The sequence below is a fragment of the Pan troglodytes genome, chromosome 21, assembly GCF_028858775.2.
Source record: "Pan troglodytes isolate AG18354 chromosome 21, NHGRI_mPanTro3-v2.0_pri, whole genome shotgun sequence".
Lineage (NCBI taxonomy): Eukaryota > Metazoa > Chordata > Mammalia > Primates > Hominidae > Pan > Pan troglodytes.
Genome location: NC_072419.2, coordinates 69,808,200 through 69,823,160, shown reverse-complemented (window position 1 = coordinate 69,823,160; position 14,961 = coordinate 69,808,200). Strand labels below are relative to the sequence as shown.

General features: G+C 60.0%; 1 protein-coding gene across 1 annotated transcript; it reads left to right on the top strand.

Moving 5' to 3' along the window:
• The first annotated feature begins 2,561 nt into the window (after positions 1-2,561).
• LOC112206513 (collagen alpha-2(I) chain-like) lies at positions 2,562-14,537 on the top strand. Its single transcript, XM_024352090.2, has 2 exons — positions 2,562-8,469; positions 9,950-14,537. Exon 1 carries the CDS (start codon positions 6,417-6,419, stop codon positions 7,728-7,730), a length of 1,314 nt encoding a protein of 437 aa, XP_024207858.2. The 5' UTR covers positions 2,562-6,416; the 3' UTR covers positions 7,731-8,469; positions 9,950-14,537.
• The last annotated feature ends 424 nt before the right edge of the window (positions 14,538-14,961 follow it).

The following is a 14,961-nucleotide window of genomic DNA, read 5'->3' as shown; positions in this document are numbered from 1 at the left end:
GAGGCAGGCCTCTCTGTCGCCCAGCCCCCAGCTCCCAGCCTGCAGCCGGGTACCTGACTCGGAGGGTTCCGCAGAGCAGGCAGGCTGACCGCAAGGCCTCATAGTGCGTTAGTCTCTTAGGGATGCTGCGACCAATGACGGCAAATGGCGAGGCCTCCTGGGGTCAGGCCAAAACCAGCCTCCCTGCCGAAATCAAGGTGTCGATGGGGCTCTGCTCCTCTGGAGGCCCCAGGAGAATCGGTTCCCTGCTTCACTCCTTGCCGTGGCCGCCGACACCCCTTGGCTTGTGGCTGCGTCACTCCAGTCTCTGCCTCTGTCGCCACACTGCTCTCTCCTCCTCTGTGTCAAATCCCCTTCTCATGAGGATGCGAGTGACTGCACTTAGGGCCCACCTGGGATAATCTGGGATTGCCCCCATCTCAACATCCTCAACCAAATCTTCAAGATCCTTTCCTGCCACATGGAGTCAGCCACAGATTCCAGGGTTGAGGTCCTGATACCCTTGGGGCATGTTGGACCCACTGTGCTAGGTGAGGACGGAAACGAGGCAGCCCAGGTGACAGGCAGTGGTGATGGGGGCACTGTCTAGGAGCGCCCTTGGAGGGCCTGCTCGTGTCTCCCTCCATTCCCAAAGTGGGGTCCCTCAAATCCACACAAAAGGGAGGTAGAATGGGAGGAAGAGTGGAGCAACCAGGGAGTTTGGGCCCCCAGGTGGTGCTGGCAGCCCACAGCCCCAGATGGGGAGGATTTGAACCCACGAACATCAGAGCCACGAGGCCTCCAAGGAGGGGATACAGGACCCAGTCACGTCGGGACTTTGGATATATATCAAATAATTGTTTAGTGTAAAATATTTGGGGCATATTTACACAAAAATGGTACTCCTTATTTATCTAAAATTCTGATCTGACTGGGTGTCCTGTGTTTTACCTGGTGGCCCTGCCCAAGGACACAGGTGTTCCTGATGGACCCCGGCCCATCCTGGGCCTCTGTGGGGCCACATAGATGGGAGGGGCCTAGTGGGACCTGCAGGGCCTGTCTGGAAGGAAGTTGTCCTTTCACACGTGACCTGGCTAGAACTGGGGCCAAACGGGAGAAATTTGCCAGCCTGAGATGGGACAAAAGTGAAAAACAGCCCCCAGCTGGAGTTGCAGGAATCCCCCTTGGGTGGTCCCTGAGGTGCTCAGGGGTCCCCTCACCCCCATGTCCCAGTTGCAGTTGCTAACTCTGGATGACTCTGGCAGCCTTGGTCACCCAGGCACTGCTGGTGGGGGGCAAGCCCAGCCTGCCTGCCATGGTCTGTGCTGGGGCCACAGTGCCCCCTCCAGGTGGGTGTGTTTCTGGGGTGGGGAGGAGCACAGGGAGGGCAAAGAGATGGGAGCACTCCCTGTTCCCACTGGGGTCCCCAGCAGATGAGAGTCCTGGCCGTGGTAGCCTGGAGGGTGGGTCTCCAGGGAGGGTCTCTGACCTCGGCTCCCCTTCTGGGGTAATGAAGGCAGGCCCAAGTCCTTGGGTCTGATGCTTGGCAGGGCTCCGGGCCTTGCTGCGCCCCTCGTGCTCAGGTGGGGGGCTGTGGGGTGGGGACCAGCAGTGGCTGGAGGAGGCCAGGATCTGGGACTGGGCTCCTGGTGTCCGTCGTGGGTGGGGGCAGCACACACAGGGTGCCAGGATTGCCCTGCTGGATGCCGGACAGGGGATACCCTGTGTCCAGCCCACTGTCAGCTCTGGGGAGGGCAGGGGCTTGGCCAAAGCCACCCTGGGGTCCCCAGCCCTCGGTCTCTGGGGAGTTCTGGTGCCACCCACACCGAGGGCAGAGGAGCTTCTGGCAGGTGAGAGACCCACCGAAGGCAGGAGGAGCTTCTGGCGGGTGAGAGACCCAGGGAAGCAAGCTGTGCTCGTTAATCAGGAAGGGGGGCTGGGGGGACACCGGGCAGAGCTCTGCGTTGCCTCCAGGACAGTAATGCTCAGAGCTTTCGTGTTAGGACCCTTGCACAGTGTTAAATGTCAGGGAGGTTGCATCTGCCACTGTTTAGTGTGCTAGAAACTAAACGTGTGGATATTTAAGACACGAGAAAGCAGGGGAGTGTCACACCTCTTACGGCCTCTGAGAACTCCACTGTCCAAGCGAGGACGGGAGAGAGAAGCCTTGGCATTATTGTGAAAACAGGTTTTGACCTTGGGGCTTTCTCGAAGGTTCTCGGGAGCCCCGGGGGGCCTGGACCGTGCTTTGTGAACCGAGGCTTTAGGCGGCGGAGCAGTGGGGAAGGCGAGGGGTGGGGTCCCAGCTCTGGCACCTGAGGCCGGGCAATGGGGCCAGAGACGCCGCGGTGCCCCTTCTCCATCGGTGAAAGGGGGTTGTGTGGCACCTGCCCTGAGGGTCGGGCCAGGATGAAAGGAAACCACGGCCTCACACGGCCTCTGCGGCTGCCTCTCCAGCTCCCTGAACAGGGGCTGCAGTGGAGGTGTGAGCTCTAGCTGCTCCCTGGGGCCCAGAGGAGGGTGGGTTTTTCCCCATAGCAGGTGGGGGTAGGGGGGTGGGGAGGGGCAGAGCTCACTGGGGTTGGGGTCAGGACAGAACGCTCCATGGGTGTTGGCTTGGGGAGCCTGAGGACAGCTGGAGGGCGGTGGCCGGGGTGAGGGCAGGGGACCACAGCCAGACAGTGCCCTGGAGCCCTGCAAGGGTGGGACCGTGCAGCCTCAGGGCCCCAGCGGGGTGTTGATGGATGCTTGCAGCTGGCTGGACACCTGGGCTGCTGTCTGGCTGAAGGGGGCTCCAAGGCCCAGAGAGTGGCTCTGACTGGCGGCCACTGGGACTCAGGGTCAGTCCTGGGGCCGCTCAGGCCCCAGAGCAGGTCCTGAAGTCAGGGAGGGCATGGGTGGCGGAAGGAGCTCCACCCTACTTGGGTTGGTGAATAATTTTTTTTTTTTTGAGTCTCGCTCTGTCGCCCAGGCTGGAGTGCAGTGGCGCGATCTCAGCTCACTGCAGGCTCCGCCTCCCGGGTTCATGCCATTCTCCTGCCTCGGCCTCCCGAGTAGCTGGGACTACAGGCGCCCGCCACCACGCCCGGCTAAGTTTTGTATCTTTGGTAGAGACGAAGTTTCACTGTGTTAGCCAGGATGGTCTCGATCTCCTGATCTCGTGACCCGCCTGCCTCGGCCTCCCAGGTGCCGGGATGACAGGCGTGGGCCCCACGCCCGGCCGGGTTGGTGAATAATCTAAAACACGATCCACCAAGACGCCCTGTTGGCGGCTTCGGTCTGCACTTTGCACGTCACCGAAAAATTCCTGAGGCCTCGAGAGGCTGTGGGGCCCTGCTGAGTGGCCGAATGCCATCTGTCCCTTGCCCTTGTCTCTCCCGGGCTCCCGGTGCCCTCCTGTAACCCAGGCGGGAAGGACCTTCCCACCCCACTGCAGGTTCCCAGCGTGGCTGGAAGGGCCTGGGTGCCCCTGGCAGTCCTGGGTTTGAGCAGCGGCTTCTGGGCTCCCTGCCAAGGGGCTGGGCTTTGCAGCAGCCGGTCAGGCCTCCACAATGGGACCCCGGGGATTTCCCATGTGCTGTGACTGTGGGAATGACTGTCCTTGTGGGTGACTTAGTGTGTCCCGGAGTGGGGCTGCAGGCACAGGGTTACATCCATACCCTGGTGCGTGTGTGTGACCTGGGTGAGCTGTGCATACCTGTAGGTGGCTGTGTGGGGTGCAGGGGAGAACTTGGCGGGGTGTCCTGGAGCCCCTGGAAACGGTCAGGATGTATGTGCTCGTGCGTCTGTTCATTTGTGCCTGCATGTCTGTGTGTCGGGCATCCGGCTGTACCTGTGCTGCCGGCTGGCCGCCTGGAGTCAGGGCTGAGTCTCTAGGGGTGCCCACCAGGTGGCTGGACTCAGGAAGCACTGGGCAACGGTCCCTGTCCGGAAGGCAGGGAGGGAGAAGGCAGCCCCGGGGGACAGGCTGGACTGGCAGGTGCATGGGCCTTGAGGCAGCTCCTGGCTCTGCTGAGGGGAGAGAAGCCCCGTCCCCGTGAGAGGGTCAACCAGGAGCGTCAGGGATCTTTGGAGGAGCTGCAGGGTCTGGCTTATTTCCTGGCTTCATGCTGCTCTGGCATCTTACTTTGGGGGTCAGCTGGGGGAGGTGGGGAAGACCCTGAGGAGGATGTGTGAGGCTGAGAACAGCTCCAGGATGGAGAGCAGATGCAGGTGGGGTCAGCGGCCCCAAATCAGGGCCCTGGCTTGGTCTGTGGGGGCTCCGAGGCAGGGGCAGGAGGCACCAACACCCAGAGGAGGGGAGAGAGGGTCCGGGCCCTGGATGGTGTGGGGTGGGAGCAGGAAGGAAGCCGTCGCCCCTGGACCCCCTGCCCAGACGTGGGGCCTGGTTGCAGGCCTCCTGCTGCAGGACAGCAGTTCCTAAGAGCCTGCGGGCCTCCTGCAGGGACAGGACTGGAGCCGTGGGTGTGGCAGGAGGCAGAGCTCCCAGGCAGGACCAGCCTGGAGGGGTTGGAGGGGCAGAAACCCACGCCCCCTGCCCTGCCCACTCCCTGAACATGTAGGGGGAAGGAGCCCCAGGCTCTGCCACACAGCCTGTCATGGGCTGGCAGTTCTGCCCCAGGCTCTGGCTATGAGGATCCTGCCAGCCACTGTCTGAAGCCAGGTCAGGCCAAGCGAGCTGCCAGCTGTGGGGTTCCAGGGCTCAGCTGCCTGGGGGGAGGGGGCGGTGCTGAACTGGGCAGTTGGAGGGAACGGGCGAGGGGGAAGGAGAAATCCACTGAGTCCCACGGTGGGAGGCTGTAAGATCTCCTCTCTCCATTTCCTAGTCTCTGTAAACCTTTTACCCTTCAGGGTGCGGGGAGGAACCTTTAAGTATAAAAGGGTCCCTGTGGCCCCGCCCTCCCCAGAGGCTGTGGCTGCCTCCAGGGGTGGGGGTTTCTGGCACTTTAGGGGCCTTAACTGCCTCCCACTGCCCTGTCTTTACTCTGCATCTCCCGACACCCAGGCCTTCATCTTGGGTGTGAGGCGGGTGGCACACAGCGGGGTGCGGTACCCATGGGGCAGCCAGGAGCTGACTCAGCATCTTCACCTTCCCGCTCACGTGACGCCTCCTCCTGCCACCGCTGGAGACTCTTTGCAAACCTTGTGCCCTTCCTCCATCACCGCAATCGTCTCTCTACGGTCAGCACCCCCACATCACAGGTAAAGAGGGGGAGGTGCGGAGAGATCCTGCAGCTGCCCAGAGCCACGCAAACTAAGCTCACAGTGCGTGAAACACAGCAATGGCTCCAGTGTCCTGCGATGATGTAAAAGCAGCATTTTTCCATCAGGCTAGGAAGCAGCAATGCAGAACGCCCAGGGTTCCTTTGCTGAACTCCACTGCTGCCCCGACCCAACCTCACTCCTTGGGTGCTCCTCCACCCGGTGCCCGGACTCCTGGCTCCTTTCTCATGAAGATTCTCAGCCCTTGGCTTACATATTCAGGAACTCTTGGGAGGAAGTCCATTTATTTATGCTGTTTCATGCTAAAATGTGAATGGCTAACATACCAGAACTATTTGCTTTTATTTATTTTTATTTTTATTTTTTTGAGACGGAGTCTCGCTCTTGTCGCCAGGCTGGAGTGCAATGGCACGATCTCAGCTCACTGCAATCTCCGCTCCCAGGGTTCAAGCCATCCTCCTGCCTCAGCCTCCCGAGTAGCTGGGATAATAGGTGCCCACCACCACGCCCGGCTAATTTTTGTATTTTTAGTAGAGACAGGTTTTTGCCATGTTGGCCAGGCTGGTCTCCAACTCCTGACCTCAGGTGATCCACCTACCTTGACCTCCCGAAGTGCTGGGATTACAGGTGTGAGCTACCTCACCCATCCTATTTGCATTTTAAGAAAGGACATTGTTAACTTACACCATGTTTTCTTTTTTTTTTGAGACGGAGTCTTGCACCGTCGCCCTGGCTGTGCAGTGGCGCGATCTTGGCTCACTGCAACTTCTGCCTTCTGGGTTCAGGCGATTCTTCTGCCTCAGTCTCCCGAGTAGCTGGGATTACAGGCGCCCACCACCATGCCCAGCTAATTTATTGTATTTTTAGTAGAGACGGGGTTTCATTATGTTGGCCAGGCTGGTCTCGAACTCCTGACCTTGTGATTTGCCTACCTCAGCCTCCCAAAGTGCTGGGATTACAGGTGTGAGCCACCGTGACTGGCCTTACACCATGTTTTCTCAATGTCAGCATGACTGGCATTTGGGCTGGATGACGCTGTGCTCTGTGGGGGCTGCCCTGTGCCCTGCAGGGTGCTTGGTGCCCCCCCACCCCCCTGGCCTCCACCCACTGGATGCCATACCATCTGCCCCTCTGCTGTGACGACCAAAACTGTCTCCAGACTCTCTAGATGCTCCCTTGGGAACAAAACCCCTGGGTGAGAGCAATTGACCTAAATGGATTTCATCTCTGTAGGTGGGATGCCAGGAAGTGTGATTAAGCAAAAGGCTGGTCTCCAGGATGGGGCCAGCTCGTCCGAGCCGCAAGGATGGACACATCATGCTCTCTTCAATTCAACCAGTGGGAGGATCTGTGAGAGACCAGGGAAGAGGGGCGTGTCCGAGCCGGGAACTGGACTCACCTGGGCAACTTCCTGCGCCAGACCAGGGAAGAGGGGCGTGTCCGAGCCGGGAACTGAACTCACCTGGGCAACTTCCCGCGCGAGACCAGGGAAGAGGGGCGTGTCCGAGCCGGGAACTGAACTCACCTGGGCAACTTCCTGCGCCAGACCAGGGAAGAGGGGCGTGTCCGAGCCGGGAACTGGACTCACCTGGGCACCTTCCCGAGAGAGACCAGGGAAGAGGGGCGTGCCCGAGCCGGGAACTGGACTCACCTGGGCAACTTCCCGCGCGAGACCAGGGAAGAGGGGCGTGTCCGAGCCGGGAACTGAACTCACCTGGGCAACTTCCCGAGCGAGACCAGGGAAGAGGGGCGTGTCCGAGCCGGGAACTGGACTCACCTGGGCACCTTCCCGAGAGAGACCAGGGAAGAGGGGCGTGTCCGAGCCGGGAACTGGACTCACCTGGGCACCTTCCCGAGAGAGACCAGGGAAGAGGGGCGTGTCCGAGCCGGGAATTGGACTCACCTGGGCAACTTCCCGCGTGAGACCAGGGAAGAGGGGCGTGTCCGAGCCGGGAACTGGACTCACCTGGGCACCTTCCCGAGAGAGACCAGGGAAGAGGGGCGTGTCCGAGCCGGGAACTAGACTCACCTGGGCACCTTCCCGAGAGAGACCAGGAAAGAGGGGCGTGTCCGAGCCGGGAACTGGACTCACCTGGGCACCTTCCCGAGAGAGACCAGGAAAGAGGGGCGTGTCCGAGCCGGGAACTGGACTCACCTGGGCACCTTCCCGAGAGAGACCAGGGAAGAGGGGCGTGTCCAAGCCGGGAATTGGACTCACCTGGGCAACTTCCCGCGTGAGACCAGGGAAGAGGGGCGTGTCCGAGCCGGGAACTGGACTCACCTGGGCACCTTCCCGAGAGAGACCAGGAAAGAGGGGCGTGTCCGAGCCGGGAACTGGACTCACCTGGGCACCTTCCCGAGAGAGACCAGGGAAGAGGGGCGTGTCCGAGCCGGGAACTGGACTCACCTGGGCACCTTCCCGCGAGAGACCAGGGAAGAGGGGCGTGTCCGAGCCGGGAACTGGACTCACCTGGGCACCTTCCTGTGTGAGACCAGGGAAGAGGGGCGTGTCCAAGCCGGGAAATTGACTCACCTGGGCACCTTCCTGCCCTCCTCCCAACGCCCTCTCAGAATGAGGCTCTCGCTGTCTCGCTCCCGTGGGGTGGGGGCCGACTCTCTCCACTTGTCTGAGTAGCATGAGGTTCTGTCTCACTTGGGCAACTACAACAGAGTAACTTTGACTTGGGGCCTTAAACAACAAAAATTTATTTCTCACAGTTCTGGAAGCCAGAGGTCAAGATCAAGGAGCGGGCAGACTCGGTTCTGTGAGGGCCGGCTTCCTGGCTTGCAGACGATGCCTTCCCATGTCCCCACATGGCACGAAGCAGAGAAGGGGACCCAGTGCCCGTGTCTCTTCCCCTGAGGGTGCTGGTCCTCTTCCGAGGGCTCCACCCTCCTGACCCAGTCACCCCCAAAGGCCCCCTCTCCTAACACCATCACACTGGAGTGAGGGTTTCAGCATGTGGATTCTGGGGACACATCCAGTCCACGCAGGCCTGAGTGGCCGCCTGGTCTGCTGAAAGCCACTCAGCTCAGGCAGGCCCATGGCGGCTGCCTGCGGGCCATACTCTCTGCAGCCCACACCAGCGCCGCCCTCTGCAAGGGCTGAGGCAGATCCTGCTGGGTGCCGAGGGTGACGCCTTCGTGTTTGCCGGAGAGTGTGGGGCAGCGGGCCGCCCTGGGAGCCTTGGGACTGGCCGGACTTCAGCTCTGTGCAGCCCCTGGTGTGCAGCTTGGAGAACCCAGCCCTTCTGAACCATCCACCTGGTATGGCGCTAGGTGACCTTGTCCTGGATGTGGGGTGGGGAGGGCTGTGACAGTCCATGGGCCTTGCTAAGGCTGGATGGCCCCGCCCAAAGCCTACTGGACATCTGGCCAAGCAAGGCCCTGGTGAGCGTGGGCAGGACGTCGGTGGGCGGGCAGCTAGGGCACAGATGCAGCCTGCATGGGCAGGACGTCTGGCCGCTCCGCTAGTCCTGAGCTCCAGCTGCCCATGTCCTCTTGGGGTCTCCCCGGCAGCCCTGAGCCACACAAGCCCCAGGCCTGTGACTGAGGCCACATCTGGCTGGGGGCTCCAGCGACCGACGTCCAGCCCCAGGTCAAAGTGGCCATCTGTCATCTGACAGGTTGACATGCACCTTCCTTGGGCTAGGTGGGGCTGTGAGTGTCTGTGCCCACCCCTCCCCCCACACCTTGTGCGCTCTGTGCAGTGGGGCAGCAGCGCCAGGCAAAACAGTTTCCCATCGGGATGAGAACCAGCTCCAGAGAAGGTGGGGAGGGGTCCCCACGTCAGGGCCTCCCTGAGAAGACGCAGTGTCTGCCATCCTGGTGAGCAGAGGAGACAGCAAATGCAAGAGCTCCTTGCCTGCTCAGGGATGTGGGGGTGGCCGTGTGCCCAGGAAGGGAGGACGGGGGCAGAGGGGTCGGTGGTCTTGGAGCGTGTGGCAGGGCCAGGTCTCAGGAGCGAGGAGGCCTTGATGAGGAAAGCATTTGGGTAGCGTCGAGGTGCCAGGGAGTCTGGATGCGTAGATCCATGGTGGGGCCTGGTCTCTCCCACGAGTGAGCGTGGCGCCTGCGTTCCTCACGATATATCTGCCACAGAACGGGGACGGTTGCCACAGCTTCTCCATTTGCCTGAAGGCGTAGGAGGGGGCGTGTGGGAGGCCACCTGTGACACCTGTGGACCAGAGATGACAACATATGGGGTTTGGGGATGCCACGGCACAGCATCAAGCAGAGAGTTCCCTTGAGGTCCCAGAGCTACAGGTGGATTTCTGCCCTTTCCGGATGCCTCCGGAGCCACCGTAGCTCCCCAGCCGTCACAGCTGACCACGGGCTCCTCAATTGACGGTATTATTGGTGGCTGGGAAGTACAAGTCAACTCCCTCATGCAATTAGCCGGCTTGCCAGGGGCTAGGGAAGCTTATTGAGAGCCTTGGTCCTTTAGAAAAAACTGTAAATTAAATTTTTATTGACTTTAGTGTAAGATGTTAAAAAAAATCAATGCTTTCATATCTTAAATCTTTTCCTCACTCCCCTGCTCCCCCACAAGCGGATAAATACAGCCCTTCCTCCTCCTAATAATGTAAAATTCCTTTGGGGGTGCTGGGCCTCCCTGTCTGGGGAGGCACTTCCTGTCGCCCAAATTACAGGGTTAAACCCGCAGCAGCTCTGGCCCAGGTGAGATGATTGAGAACCTGTCTCTCCTCATCTCATTTCCCCAAATTAAATGTTGTTCCTCCTCCAGGCCTCTGTGGGGTCGTCTGTTTTTCTGAAGGCGCAGTGACGGGGAAGCAGCTCCCTCCGTTTCCACCGGGAGGCACGGGCCCAGGTGAGATGACTGAGAACCTGTCTCTCCTCATCTCATTTCCCCAAATTAAATGTTGTTCCTCCTCCAGGCCTCTGTGGGGTCGTCTGTTTTTCTGAAGGCGCAGTGACGGGGAAGCAGCTCCCTCCATTTCCACTGGGAGGCACGGGGTGGTGGCCTGGGAGGCCCTGCTTTCCAGCGTCCGCATGGGCTATTGTCACTGGTGCCGAGGCCCTCAGAACGCAGGTGAAGCTGAGCACCCAGGCACAGATCCCACCCATGACAGCACAGCGTCAAAAGAGCATAAAATCTGGCCTGTTCTAGCAGGGGCCACAACCCGCCGGGGCCACCAGCACCATGTAGCCGTCCTGCACAAACTCACTGTGGCAGCCCCCGCCTCCCCGATCCCGCTGCTGACGGCCCCACACAGGAGGGCGGCCAGAGGAAGCTCATATGCCTCTCAAGTCACTACCCATGCTTGGTTTCCTGGGGTTTTTGTTCGTTTGTTTGTTTTGTTTTTTTGTTGTTGTTTTTTGTTGTTAAGATGCAGTCTTGCACCATTGCCCGGGCTGGAGTGCAATGATACAATCTTGGTTCACTGTAAACTCCACCTCCCGGGTTCAAGTGAGTCTCCTATCCCAGCCTCCCGAGTAGCTGGGATTACAGGCGAGCGCCACCATGCCCGGCTAATTTTGTATTTTTAGTAGAGACGGGGTTTCTCCATGTTGGTCAGGCTGGTCCCGAACTCTCGACCTCAGGCGATCCACCTGCCTCGGCCTCCCAAAGTTCTGGGATTACAGGCATGAGCCACTGTACCCAGCCTGTTTTGTTTTTTTTTGAGACAGAGTCTTGCTCTTGTCGCCCAGGCTGGAGTGCAGTGGCATGATTTCGGCTCACTGCAGCCTCCACCTGCCGGGTTCGAGTGATTCTCCTGCCTCAGCCTTCCGAGTAGCTGGGATTACAAGTGCCTGCCACCATGCCTGGCTAATTTTTGTGTTTTTAGTAGAGACGGGGTTTTACCATGTTGGCCAGGCTGGTCTCGAACTCCTGACCTCAGATGATCCACCCACCTCAGACTCCCAAAGTGTTGGGATTACAGGCATGAGCCACCGCTCCTGGCCCTCATTTTTGTTTTTAATTAATTAATTTTTTCTTTCTTTCTTCTTTTCTTTTTTCTTTCTTTTTTTTTTTTTGAGACAGGGTCTTGCTCTGTTGCCCAGGCTGGAGTGCAGTGGTGTAATCACAGCTCACTGTAGCCTCCAACTCCTGGGCTCAAGTGAGCCTCCTGCCTCAGCCTCCTGAGTAGCTGAGACAACAGGTATGCACTAGCAAGCCCAGCTAATTTTTAATTTTTTTTTCTTTTTGAGACAGGGTCTCTCTCTGTTACCAAAGGTGGAGTGCAGTGGTGCCATCATGGCTCACTGCAGCCGGGACCTCCTGGATTCAAGCGGTCCTCCCACCTCAGCCTCCTGGGCAGCTAGGATCACAGGCAGGCCACCAAGCCTGGATAATTTTTGCAGTTTTGTAGAGAGAGGGTTTCTATGTTGCCCAGGCTGGTCTCGAACTCCTGGGCTTAAGCAGTCTGCCCACCTCAGCCTCCCAAAACTCTGGGCTTACAGGCATGAACCGCCTGGCCTGGCCTCGGTTTTTCACTTTTGGTCCCACCATTCCAGTGCCGAGCCTGTGAGACTGGAGTCATGACCCAGCAGGACTGCACCTGCACCTGAGGGAGAGCACAGGCGTGGGTTCTGGAGGGCACCGAGTCTGCTCTGTGACCTGCACCATATGGGCAGGGTTACCCTGTGGGTTCTCCCTGGCAGTGACCCAGATGTGCTTCAGTTTTTCCTCCAACAACCATTGACTCTGGGCCCCTCTCTGCGCAAGGCTCCAGGCAGAAGGAGAGTTCAGGAAGCCCGGGGGAGCCCGGGCAGTAGGCGGTCACAGCCCCTGTGGTTCGCTTTCTGCTGGGGAGGGAGCCCACCAGAGGACTTTGGGGACAGATGAGCTGGCCTTGATCGGCAGGAGCAGCCAGTTCTGGCAGTACAATCTTCATGTTCTCTGGTCGCTTAATGCAGCCCAGTGATGTGGGACACTGGGGAGGCCTTGAGGTTACTTGCCTGGAGGAGACCAGAGAAGGGGCTGGGCTTGCAGGTTCCGGGGAGAGGATGGTGCTGGAGGTGCTGAAGGGACAGCGCCCGCGTGGAATCCGCTGCCGCCCTGGCCGCCTGGGCGAAGACTGACTGTCTCCTCCGCTGGAGCTGGGCACCACGTACGTCTGAATTCTGTTCATCCTCTCTGGAGTCCTGTCGATGCGGTCTTGGCAAAGATTGCTTGAGCCTGAACGCTTTTCCCATCTATTTTTACATAAATGGAATTCCTCCTGCTTGGATGAAATTTACCCCAACTGGGCATTTTCACGACCCACTTTGCCTGGGCGCAGAGGAGGGGAAAGGGGGCAGGCATGCGGGTAACCAGATTGCTGACAATGTAGCCCGTGGGTGTGCAAGACACAAAATTAAAAACATAAATGATTAATGAGCTAGCTCTTTGAAAGGACATCCTAAACAAAGGAGGAAGCAAAGATTTTCAAGCCTTGATGCAGGATTCGCTTTCCAGAACCTTCCAAGGTGTGGCAAAGCTGCTGGAGCCAACGCCATTTGTAGACGGGAGAACCGCGAGCTGCAGGGTGCAAAGCTCCACCTGCATCCCGAGCCGGCCCCTCCAGCCTGGCATCCCCACGGGGGATGCCACTCTCGGCCACCCCCAGGAGGCTGTGAAGCCAGCCGATGGCTCCCCAAGACCTCAGCAGGGTTTTCCCCTTTTTTTTCTGAAAAACAAGATGAACAGGTTTGACTCTCCCAATGTCCTGGACACCAGAGCACCTTAATCCTTGCTCCCATCTCAGCTCTGGTGCATCTGCTCAAACGGGAACTGGGGTCACTTTTCCTTCATCCTCTGTGGATCAGCCCTGACCTTGGGTCCCACTGGGCTCTGACATCAAACCTGAGATGATGCTTCCCCAGGAGAGGTCACGTGTAGCCCGGGCACTGCTGAGGGGCACCGGATAGTCTGGGGCTTCCCCCCACGGGATGAGGGGCCCCAGCCCTGCAGGGTTTACATTTCGAGCTACGGCTGCTCCCTCGGGTCTTCTGGTGAGTGGGAAAGACCAGCGGCACCAGCCAGTGTGTGCAGGGAGATGCCGCGGTGCTCTCTTCCTTCTGCATACTGAAGTCCTCTCCCTCCCCTGAAAGCACCAGGCTGGTGCCTCCTCCCTTAACAATGGAGAGAAACCGCAGCCGCTTGGGGCAAGCCCACTTCATGCTGGTAATCACAGCCAATGCGTGGGCACAGAGGCAGGGAGGCGGGGATCCAGAACGTGCCCCTGGATGTGCACAAGCTTGTGTAAGTTGCCGTCTATCCCCAACGTCCTGGATAACGTACAGGTTAGCATTCTGCCTGCACCGACCTTTCTGTATTCAGCCTAGTTAAAAACAAAACAACAACAAAAACAGGCCCCGTGGCCACTAGCTCTGGAAACCAAAGGGCAAACACAACTCAAGAGCTCACCCTGCACCAGGGTTAGGGCTGTTTTATGAGCAGGTCACCTGCGAGGACGGCGCCAGCGATTCAGCAGAGGGCCTTTCTCTGGGTAGAACCCATGGTGCCAGGCGAACGCGCAAACAGGCTGGATGTAGTCAGAGACGCACTCGAAGATGACACCCCTCCTGGATGTGCAGAGGAAGGCCCAGTGGCGGGGCACCTCACGGGGCGGGCAGCACTGAGTCGCAGGGGTCCCTTGGTCTCCCAGCAGCAGCTCCAGAGGGACCCCTCCCAGGACACATGGCTGCCGGCAGGGGGGAGGCCACCTCCGCGCACTTGCCCCCAAGGAAACACCGTCCCATCTGTGTCCAGGAGGCACAGATCTGCCTCCTTTGTCCCGATGTGTGGCACTGGGCTTCCTGCTGGCCTGTCTGCTGCCCTGGGGCCACCCTCCAGTCCCTGCCCCTGCCACAGGCCCCTTCTGGGGTCTGCATAACTAAGTCCAGGCCCCTTGGGGGGCTTCAAGGCCCTCTAGGAGTGACTCTCTCCCATCCCCCACCCCATGGCCCTTGCTCCTCTTCTTGCCTCCCGGCCTCTGTGGCCACCCCCTTTCCCCTGGGCTGCTTTCCTTGCAGGGCGCCTCCAGCCTCCACAGACCCTCCCTGCACACACCCTGGGGTCTAGGGGGTCCTACTGCCTGGGCAACCCTGACACCGAGAGCATGAGGTCACCATGGGCTGAGCCCTAACAGAGTCTTGGGGAGAGCCCCTACCCCCATCCCTTCCCGGAGGCGTCCACTCCCAGGGCCCAGCTGAGAAGACTCCAGTCCTGCTCAGGCGGCTGGGCACCGCTCTGGGACCCCAGGAGCGCTGGGGCCACCAGGCAGGTCCACTTGGTTAGTACTACTGGACTCAAAGGTGACTGCAGGGTCAGTGTGCACATGGCCGGGGGATTGGGCAGGCTCAGCCCAGAGCCCTGGTCCCGCGGGCCTTGGTCCCTTCCGCCTCCCCCTCCTCTCCCCCTGCCCTCCCCTCCCCCTCCCCCTCCCCATCCTCTCCCCCCTCCCCTCCCCCTCCACTCCTGTCTCCCCCCTCCACTCCTGTCTCCCCTCTCCCCGTCCCCGCCACTCTCCTCCCCTCCCCCTCCCCTCTCCTCCCCCTCCCCTCTCCTCCCCTCCCCCTCCCCTCCTGTCTCCCCTCTCCCTCCCCTCCCCTCTCCTCCCCTTCCCTCTTCTCTCCTCCCCTCTCCTGTCCTTCCCCCCTCCCCTCCCCTCCCCGTCCCTCCCTCTCCCCTCCCCTCCCCGTCCCTCCCTCTCCCCTCCCCTCCCCGTCCCTCCCTCTCCCCTCCCTTCCCCTCCCTCTCTTCTCCTCCCCTCTCCTTCGACTGGCGTCGCGGGGGTTAACGCGGGGCGG

What these genes read in the sequence shown, in the direction of transcription:
- LOC112206513 (XM_024352090.2), top strand. Translation starts at nt 6,417, where the DNA reads ATGGATTTCATCTCTGTAGGTGGGATGCCAGGAAGTGTGATTAAGCAA.